The sequence below is a fragment of the Ursus maritimus genome, unplaced genomic scaffold, assembly GCF_017311325.1.
Source record: "Ursus maritimus isolate PB19 unplaced genomic scaffold, ASM1731132v1 scaffold_2, whole genome shotgun sequence".
NCBI classification, from domain to species: domain Eukaryota; kingdom Metazoa; phylum Chordata; class Mammalia; order Carnivora; family Ursidae; genus Ursus; species Ursus maritimus.
Window position 1 is genome coordinate 7,795,874 of NW_024424452.1, and position 10,355 is coordinate 7,806,228.

A 10,355-nucleotide genomic window follows, 5' to 3' on the forward strand; every position below is an offset into this window, starting at 1 on the left:
AATAGTACAGTCACCAAAAAAGAGAGGAAGAAAGGAAAGGAGGGAGGGAGGGAGGGAGGGAAGGGGCGGGGAGGGAGAGGTGGGGGAGGGAAGGAAAGAAGAAACAGCAACTTGGGGTAAACAGAAACCACCCAAAGTGAAGGACACACACACACACACACACACACACACACACGCTTGCACACACGAGTCAACAAGACATTCATGTCCTCAGAAAGGTAGGAGAAGATACTGGATCCATCTAGTAAAAATCAGTTACAAAAACATATATATAGGATACTCATGAATTAAAACTATGACAGCAGATTTGAAAAACCAATAGTTAGAAGGATGAAATTGAAAAAATCTCCCAGAAAGTAGTACAAAAAGACAAATGGAAAATGAGAGAAAAGATAAAATCGGATGACCTATGTGGGAGGTCCAGTATCTCAAAGGTGAAAGTTCCAGAGGGGGAAACGGAGGGGAAATCGGAGAAATCGGAGAAGAAGTTGGAGAAATCGGAGGGGAGAGAATCCTCAACAACATGGGAGAGTTTCCCAGAAGGGAAACATGCTTTGAGACCAAAGAGCCCAATAAATACTCAGCACGATGGTACCACTGTGAAATTAACACTGGGGACAAAGAGAAGATTCTAAAAGCTTCCAAAGACGACTGGCTCCTGAAAGCTCATTGTTAAATTCTGGAAATTTTGCAGGCAGTTGTTAAATTATTGGTAGCATGAAATCAGCCCTGATGGGAATATTTACACCATTATTTACATCATGGAAACTGCTAAGGGCGGGGGGGGGAGCTGGTTTACCAGCATATTTCTAAATAGTTAAGTAAATTACAGCATATAATTTATTCAGCCGTTAACAATAACAACTATGAAGAATGTATAGAAACACAGCAAATGTTGGGGCGCCTGGGTGGCTCAGTTGATTAAGTGTCTAACTCTCAGCTTCGGCTTAGGTCATGATCTCAGCGTCCTGGGATCTCGAGCCCTGGGTCCATCCTCTGCCCCTCCCCCCCTAAAATAAACAAGTAAATCTTTAAAAAAAAAAAACACAGAAAATGCTGACATAACATTGTTAGGTAAATAAACAAAAAGTATAAGCACACTATAAATATAATTATGGTAAAATATATTCATAGGGACAGAGACCAAAGGAAATGAACTCAGGAAAAAAGTTATTTTGTTACAATGATGCTAGGAGTGTTTTAAAGTTTACTTTAAATGATCCTTATTATTTGTATAAATTAAGATTATAAACCTTGGCTCAGCTCACAAGGACCTACAGAACAAAGCTCAAACTTGCTTAATGAAAATCCTATAAATGGCGACTTTAAGGGAAAACCCTTAGGCCTTCTAGGAATCGAGGCATTAACTTTGTTCTGCCTGCCCACCCCAGGGTTATCTTGAGGAACCCCCAGCATCCGGGGAGAATCCACACACCCCACTCCCACACGTGTCTCTGTGGTAACGCTTATCATTTGGTGGGGGTGAGTTATCCCTTAGCTCAGAAGTCTGTTCTCTGGGGAAGAAACTGTCTTCCTGGCTGTATACCACAGGCACTTTAAGCAACTGTTCAGTGTTTGAGGAGGCAGGGTAGGACGGCCATAGTAATGCTACCTCTTCCACGAAGCCCTCCAGATTCCCACACCACCACCACCCTTCCAGGAGAAATGAAAGAAATCTCCTTCTCTCGTATTGGCATAGCACTTGCTATAGCTTTGGGTACTGCTGAGTGACTTCATCAAGACCACAGAAGAGTATAGAAAGGTTACAAGCCTGGGTGTCGCCAGCCTTACCCTCCCTTCTGACCTCCAGAGCCTGCCCTCCTTCCTTGGCCTCCCGCCCCAGGCCTTGTCACCAGTGCCGAGGCTTCGTGGCCTCCAACAATAGCTCCCAAATAAGGATCCCATCTTCCCTCCTCCTCTCTGTCCTGCGGTCAAGGGGTCAGCTCAGACCCCTCCACTTTTTCCCTGGACCCTGATGCCACAGTGAGCTCTCCCTGGGTCACTGTGAACAGGGGGGTGCGTACACGGATAGATACCTAGTAAATCAACTATCATATCTTAACCATAGACTCTAAGTGGTAGGTATAGGAATGTTTGTGGTGATTCCTTCCACTTTTTCTGTGCTTCAAATTTTTCATAAGATATCAGGGGGAGTATCCTTCAACGGTTTCTTTTCTCTTTTTGGATAAAACTCAGAGTCCTTCACGGAGAACATCAGGTCCCCTACAATCTGGCCACTGCTTCCTTCTATAACCGCATCTGCCGGCACTCACATGTCCCCTTCCCATAAACCACCCCAAATTACTTGGAGCCACTGGGAAGAGTTGGGGTATTTCATTCCTCTGTACCCACGGACTTGCTGTTCCCGATTCCCAGAACGTCCTTCCCTGTGTTCCTGCCCCAAACCCCTGTGTGCCCTTCAAACTCATCTCGAGCGATGCCTCCTCCAGGAAGCCTTCACTAAGCCAGATCCAAAGCTCCTCATCTGGTTCCCATGCCTCTCCCCTATCTCAGCAAAGGTCTGTGGCCTGAAGGACCCCACCTAGGACTGGGTTTGTAGCTATGCTGCCTCACCGGAGACCTGGCCCCAGGACTCAGCTCTAATTTCTCCCCTCAGAGGACGTGTCCTCAGGCCGTTCCTCTGCGTGTGTGTGTGTGTGTGTGTGTGTGTGTGTGTGTGTGTGACAAACACCCTTAACTGGCTGCACGGATCCTGACCTAGATCGGACCGGCCAACCCGGGGAGGCCCACCGAGCCCCAGGGCCTGCAGGAGGGGCCCCGCGGCCAGGGGTGGAGGTCTCCCTCCCGAGGAAGAGGTCCGGGCTGGGGTAGGGAAGAAGGCGGGGCCTGAGGCCGTGCAAGTCGGTGTCCCGGGCTGGGGACGGAAGTTGCTGAAGTACCATTAGTTTCAGTTTTGTTTCTCTCTCAGGCACCCAGCCACAGCGGCGTCCAGGCCTCGGGGGCCCCCCACTCCCCGTCCTGGAGCCCGGGGTCAGCTCAGGCTTGGTAAGGAGGGCCTGGGAATGCAGATGAAAAAGGAGCTGAGCTGGAGGGAGTGGGGGGAAGGGAGCAGGAGGAAGAGGAAGGGGGAGGGGAGAGACCCGGAAGGCGGGAGGAGAGGAGAGGGTGGGAGGGAGCACCCCACCTTGCCCCACTCTGGGACCAGAGGCCAGACGCTGACCTGGGAGAGACCCCCTCTCCCTCTCTGGCCTTTCCTCCCAGCCTCCACTCCCCAGAAGTTTGGGGGGACTCCCCTCTCCGGCAGTCTCTTCCTGGAGGATTTTGCCACTGTGCTGGCATCAGCGGGGAGTCACAGACGGACCGCACAACTCAGAGTCTTCTAGGAAAGCGGAGGCCCCTTGCAGCAGGACAGGCAAAAAGGCCTCTAGGAGATGAGGCACAGGCCCTGGTGACCCTGAAGTCTAGCAGCTGGAGGGACAGCAGGGCAGCCCCTTCCCCACAACCTTCCTTCCTTCTGCTCCAGAACCCCTATCGAGTTAGTCCAGCAGGAAGTAGGGCCCCCACCACCCCTGATGCTGCTCCCAGGGTCTAGAAGAAGACTGGTGTGTGGGGCTGCAGGAACTGGGGCCGCTTATCCTACCCAAGCTGCCAGGAGTCAAGGTGACTCTGCCCACCTGCCCCTCCCCTGTGTCCTTCCTCTGCTTGCCCCCACCCCAGCAGCTGCCCCCGGCTGGACCTCAGCACTCTTCACACAGGGCTCCTGCCACACTTGCTACAGGCCTGTCAACCCGGGGTGCTAATCATTACCCTGTTCGCTTCCTAAGGCTGGGCTTCTTCGTCTGGTCCTTTCTCAAAGCACAAGGCACCAGGCAAGAAGCGGTTACTTTTGTCCATTCGCCGAATGTATGCACAGAGCTGGGCGGCAACCTAGCTCAAGAGCAAGCGGCCACCAGCCCTGGGAGACCAGAAGATTTCCTGGCCATTCAGGTGAGACCCCCAGACCTGGCGGGGCTTGAGGATGGGGGGAGAGGCAGGACGGCAGGCTGGAGGGACCGTGGAGACACCCACTGCCCTCTGACCCTGACCCCTCGCTTGCAGCATGGTTTCCCAGGGATCCTCGCCCTCCCTCCTGGAAGCCCTGAGCAGCGATTTCCTGGCCTGTAAAATATGCCTGGAGCAGCTTCGTGCCCCCAAAACGTTGCCCTGCCTGCACACCTACTGCCAGGACTGCCTGGCCCAGCTGGCCGACGGTGGCCACCTCCGCTGCCCTGAGTGCCGTGAGACTGTGCCTGTGCCGCCGGCGGGTGTGGCCGCCTTCAAGACCAACTTCTTCGTCAATGGGCTCCTGGATCTGGTGAGGGCCCGCGCTGGCGGAGACCTGCGTGCGGGGAAGCCCGCCTGTGCGCTGTGTCCCCTAATGGGGGGTGCTGGCACCGGGGGGCCGGCCACAGCCCGGTGCCTGGACTGTGCGGATGACCTGTGCCAGGCCTGCGCCGACGGGCACCGCTGCACCCGGCAGACCCACACCCACCGGGTGGTGGACCTGGTGGGCTACAGGGCGGGCTGGTACGACGAGGAGGCCCGGGAGCGCCAGGCGGCCCAGTGCCCCCAGCATCCTGGGGAGGCCCTGCGCTTCCTGTGCCAGCCCTGCTCCCAGCTGCTGTGCCGCGAGTGCCGCCTGGACCCCCACCTGGACCACCCCTGCCTGCCACTGGCCGAGGCCGTGCGTGCCCGGAGGCCCGGCCTAGAGGAGCTGCTGGCGGGTGTGGACAACAACCTGGCTGAGCTCGAGTCAGCGAGGATGGTGGAAAAGGAAGCCTTGGCCCGGCTGCGGGAGCAGGCAGCTAGGGTGGGGACCCAGGTGGAGGAGGTGGCTGAGGGGGTCCTCCGGGCCCTCCTGGCCCAGAAGCAGGAGGTGCTGGGGCAGCTACGGGCCCACGTGGAGGCTGCTGAGGAGGCCGCTCGGGAGAGACTGGGGGAGCTGGAGGGCAGGGAGCAGGTGGCCAGGGCGGCGGCTGCCTTTGCCCGTCGGGTGCTCAGCCTGGGCCGCGAGGCTGAGATACTCTCACTGGAAGGGGCAATTGCCCAGAGGCTCCGGCAGCTGCAGGGTTGCCCCTGGATGCCTGGGCCAGCCCCCTGCCTCCTGCCCCAACTGGAGCTCCATCCTGGGCTCTTGGACAAGAACTGCCACTTGCTACGACTCTCCTTTGAGGAGCAGCAGCCCCAGAAGGACAGTGGGAAAGGCGAAGCTGAAAGCCAGGGAGGGGATGAAACTCAGAGCTGCAGAGAGGATGGAGCCAAGTCAGAGAGACAAGGTGGAATCCAGCCCCAGAACAGGGATGGAGCCCAGACCCCGAAGGAGAACAGAGCCCAGACACCCCAGGAAGATGGAGCCCAGACCCTGAAGGAGGACAGAGCCAAGACACCCCAGGAAGATGGAGCCCAGACCCCAAAAGAGGGCAGAGCCCAGACACCCCTGGAAGATGAAGGAGCCCAGACCCCGAGGGGCAGCAGATCCAACAAGAAGAGGAAGTTCAAAGGCAGGCTCAAGTCAATTTCCCGGGAGCCCAGCCCAGCACCTGGGCTAAACCTGGAGGGCTCCGGCCTCCTCCCCAGGCCCATTTTTTCCTGCAGCTTCCCTACACGGATGCCCGGAGACAAGCGGTCTCCTCGGATCACAGGGCTCTGTCCCTTCGGCCCCCGGGAGATCCTGGTGGCCGACGAGCAGAACAGGGCACTGAAGCGCTTCTCCCTCAGTGGTGACTATAGGGGCGCGGTGCCCGTCCCTGAGGGCTGCTCCCCGTGCAGCGTGGCTGCCCTGCAGGGGGCAGTGGCCTTCTCAGCTGGCGCCAGGCTCTACCTCATCAGCCCCGATGGCGAGGTGCAGTGGCGCCGGGCCCTAAGCCTCTCCCAGGCCAGCCATGCCGTGGCCGCGATGCCGAGTGGGGACCGGGTGGCCGTCAGTGTGTCGGGCCATGTGGAGGTGTACAACATGGAAGGCAGCCTGGCCACCCGGTTTATCCCAGGGGGCAAGGCTAACAGGGGCCTGCGGGCACTGGTGTTCCTGACCACCAGCCCCCAGGGCAATTTTGTGGGGTCCGATTGGCAGCAGAATAGCGTGGTGGTCTGTGATGGGCTGGGTCAGGTGATTGGGGAGTACCGGGGGCCAGGCCTGCATGGCTGCCAGCCAGGCTCTGTGTCTGTGGATAAGAAAGGCTACATCTTTCTGACCCTTCGTGAGGTCAACAAGGTGGTGATCCTGGATCCAAAGGGGTCACTGCTCGGCGACTTCCTGACAGCCTATCATGGTCTGGAAAAGCCCCGGGTGACCACCATGGTGGACGGCAGACACCTGGTTGTGTCCCTCAGTAATGGGACCATCCATGTCTTCCGGGTCCGCCCTTCTGATAGTTAAAGGGCTAGGACTGGGGAGGGACTGGGGTGGGGGAGGGGAGGGGGAGGACTGTCGGGAGGGACAAGGGAGGCCAGGCTGCCATGGGATGTGGTGGCCAAGGGCATTTTCCCAGAGGGCAGGGGCTGGCAACCTTTCAATGTGAAGTGCCAAACTGCTAACCCCTCTTCGGGTGTGCAGGAATGGGACCAAGAGCAGTGGTGTGACCACAGCTCTCAGAAGCAGAGGAGGAGGGGAGGAGGGCGCCAGGAACTAACCGTGCCTCCTGCTTTTTGTGGGTGACTGTCTGCCTCTGCCGTCACTGCCCTTATAGATGAGGTCTCTGAAATTTGTAAGCTTGTGCTGATTTTCATTCTTCGAAACCATTCCCAATGGAATGGCCCAGGGAGAGTCTGTGTGTGGCGGGGGGGGGGGGGGGGGGGGCGAGCCAAGAAGGGCTCAGGGTATGTCTGTCACGTGCCCTCTGGAAGAGAGCTGAGAACCCAGCTTCCCCTCAGACTGGAACAGGGGGACATGCCAGGTCACAAGAGGCCTGGGATTTTGATACGGCCACAGCCAGGAAGTAGAGGCTCCTCTGGTCATAGTGTCCCCCAGCAAAGTAGAGAGAAAATCTGGCCTTCATTTGGCTGAACTAAAGGGTGAAGGGATTTGCCCTCAGGTAGGCCATTATTGCTGAGGAAAACAACCTCGCCTGAACCCTTGGAGGCCAGGTGTGGGACTGTGGGGCCACAGCAGTTGGAAAACCTGAGAAGTCAGTAGTGGGGCTGGGCTGGGTGGGGGAATGGAATCCACAGGGAAGGATTCCGTCGGAGGTGAGCCGGGACCACCGGTCTCTTCAGTGGACAGGTTGAGCCAGGGGCTGTCGCGAGATGACCAAAGTGAATTTAATGTAGGGATGGTGGACTATGGAATGTTCATGAGAACCAGAGGGATTTTGGACAAGTCCAGAGGGAAAGTGCAGGGCATTCGGAGTGGGGAAAAGAAACCCCTTTCCTGGAGAGGTTATTGCTTGTTCATTGGAGTGATAGGGGAAATAAATAGTCAGTGTCAAGTGGACACATTCAATTATATAAAAACCTCAAACATTTGCACAGCAAAGAATAACGAGAGAAAGGGCAAGGGAAACCAGTTAAGAGGAGGAAACTATGTAGAACTGGGCTGAGTAAGAGCTGAGCCTCCAGTGACCAAGAGATGTACTTGGTTCAAAAGACCAAACAGGCTGGCACCCAGGAGGAAACGCACACAGGCCAGCACCAGGAAACTCGAAGTCAACCCCTTGCATTCGCCAAAACTACATTGAAAAAGTATGTCGTGGAGTGGTAGACTCCCGGCGCTATGGAGCGATGCTTTTTGGAAAGCCGTTTGGCAATACTTGACAAAGGTAGAAAGGAATGACTGTACGACTAAGTTATCTCACTTTGGGGAATACATTCTGGGAAAATAATTCAAAAGAAAGAAAGTATTTGCACAGAGATATTTGCGGCCACTTCTGTATCACAGTCATCGGCTGGAAACTGCTCGGCTGTGGGGGACAGCCAAGTAGATTGTGGTCTATTAGGACAATGAGCTATTGCCTTCACGTATGACAACTATGAAAACTATTTCAAAGAATATGATGCTATGTGATGCAATCATAGCAAAAAAAAAAAGAGAATTTGGAATTATGATCACATAATGATAGCAACAAGATAAAAGTATGTCTGAATAGTTATCGAGTGGAAATAGGTTCAACATTTGTAAATAGTGATTTGGGAGACTGGGTTCTGGTCCTTTTGTGCTGTTACTCATATATGCACATTTCTACTTCAGTTATTATTGACCATTAAGTAACATGTATGCTTGAATATTTACTTCAAAAACATACACTTCTATAAATGATATTCGAGAATAGCTACTGGATTGGGAAATGAATGTGTCAGGGCAAACGAGACTGTCCGGTTGAAGGAGAGACAGGAGAGGAAGGGCCATCAGAGCAAGGGCCTGTCTGGTGACTGACCAAGGAACCTGCCCTGGGGAGGTATGCAGAGGTCGGGGACTCCTCCGGGGTGATCAGATCATTGTGGAGTATCCACAAGGCAAGGGAAGGTCTTGTTGAGTTCATCCACAAATTGAGACCAACTTGGTGGGAAATCAAGTGGTGTTTCTAGGGAACCAACTAATATCGGGTGAGTTGTATGGGGGTGGGGGTGGGAACAGGGTCTTCTCTTTTTTGCAGCTCTATTTGCAGAGAGCACAGTGATGGCTCATAGTAGGTGCTCAGTGAACGTCTATGAAATGAATTAATATCTAGAAAAAGCACAAGACAGCTGTAAGACTCTTCCCAGAGGTTTCCCACCTCAGATGTCTAAAAACATCTGAGGTTGTCCAAAACCTTAGCTTATGAGAAATCTCTGGTAGGGGGCACTGTGGACACAGGCCACCGTCTGCCTCCCAGGAGGTGGCCCAGCTCTGAGTCACAAAGGAGATGAGACTGGGGTGTCTTGCTTGTGTGTGAAGGGGGACCTGGTGAGTCATAGGCTCTGGGGATCATATACCTTCGGGTTAGAAAAACAGTTTTGCAGAGCTGTGTGGGAACCACGGGAATGTCACCTGGCTGCTGCAGGGACCACGTGACTTTCCAGGAAACTATAGGAATCCTGGGAGGCCGGACTTTGGAAGATTGACGGAAGTACTAACTTTTCCTCATTAAGGGGCAGGGGTAGCAAGGCACTGGCAAAAGCTGAAACAGAAGGAAAGTACAGCTTTGAGCATAATTTGGGTGTAAAAATCCCCAGCACCTTAACCGTGACCCAGAAATCCCACTCGGCACCGTGAGAAAGTTCTTTTTTTTTTTTTTTAAAGATTTTATTTATTTATGTGACAGAGAGACAGCCAGCGAGAGAGGGGACATAGCAGGGGAGTGGGAGAGGAAGAAGCAGGCTCCCAGCGGAGGAGCCCGATGTGGGACTCGATCCCGGAACGCCGGGATCACGCCCTGAGCCAAAGGCAGACGCTTAATGACTGCGCCACCCAGGCGCCCCCAAGAGAAAGTTCTTAGTTAAACTAGAGATGTTAAGAAATCAGGAACATCCTGAAACATACATCCCGCTTACAGACACACACACACACCGCATTTGACTATGACGGTTAACTTGATCAATCATTCCGTTTCGTGTTTGGAACTTTCCAGGTTGTGCATATACTGGTGAAGGAAGCATGCCGTTTGGGTAGAGAGGGAATAGAAAACCTCTTCCATAATCTTTGTGTCTACTAAAGGGAAGGGAGTGAGGTAGCAGAGACCTGGGTTGAGCGCCGGCTCCTCCACGAAATAGCGTGTGATCTTGGCTAGCTTCCTCACTTCTCTGAACCTGTTTGTACATCAGTGAAACAGGGATCACAATAGGCACCACGCCCACCTCACAGGGTTGTTTGTGAGTACTGGGTGAGAAGGACGGAGGAGTGCTTTGTGGACCATTAAGCTCGAATCCGAGGAGCAAGCTCAACCGACATGCGCTGACCTATCGCGGACTCTTCCGTTGGCGTAAGCCTGTATGGGGGTGTTACATGCACATATTGTGAGGTCAGAGCTCAAGAAGGTCTGGGTAGAGTTGACCTGTTTCTCCTTGGGAGGAGGTGTTTTGTTTTGCTTTGTAGCAGTTATTTGAAGAAGCCATGTGTGTAAGACACAGGAGTAACCGTAGGAGCAGAAGGGACCAATGGCCAGCTTGCTAAGATTCGGTGCTGTTCTTAAAAGCCAGCTGAGAACCAGCTTGTGCTAATGAAGGACTGAGAACCATAGACGCTTAGGAATAAGTTCGAAATGGCAAGCATGGCCGGATCTTTTGATAATTTAGAGGAAATATAATTTGGGAGGGACTAGCTCTCCTGTCATTATAATCTTGTTATTACAGTCTCTATAAAGCCATGTCATTCTAATACACGCTACAGAGATAGAATTCCAGAGGGGTAGAGGTCTGAGCGGGAAGTCAGAAATCTTCCGAGG

General features: G+C 53.8%; 1 protein-coding gene across 1 annotated transcript; it reads left to right on the forward strand.

Moving 5' to 3' along the window:
• The first annotated feature begins 2,893 nt into the window (after positions 1-2,893).
• TRIM56 (tripartite motif containing 56) lies at positions 2,894-6,703 on the forward strand. The gene is made up of 3 exons (XM_008698610.2): positions 2,894-3,006; positions 3,818-3,948; positions 4,060-6,703. The coding sequence occupies exon 3, from the start codon at positions 4,061-4,063 to the stop codon at positions 6,374-6,376; it is 2,316 nt and encodes a 771-aa protein (XP_008696832.2). The 5' UTR covers positions 2,894-3,006; positions 3,818-3,948; position 4,060; the 3' UTR covers positions 6,377-6,703.
• Positions 6,704-10,355: the final 3,652 nt, after the last annotated feature.

What these genes read in the sequence shown, in the direction of transcription:
- TRIM56 (XM_008698610.2), top strand. Translation starts at nt 4,061, where the DNA reads ATGGTTTCCCAGGGATCCTCGCCCTCCCTCCTGGAAGCCCTGAGCAGC.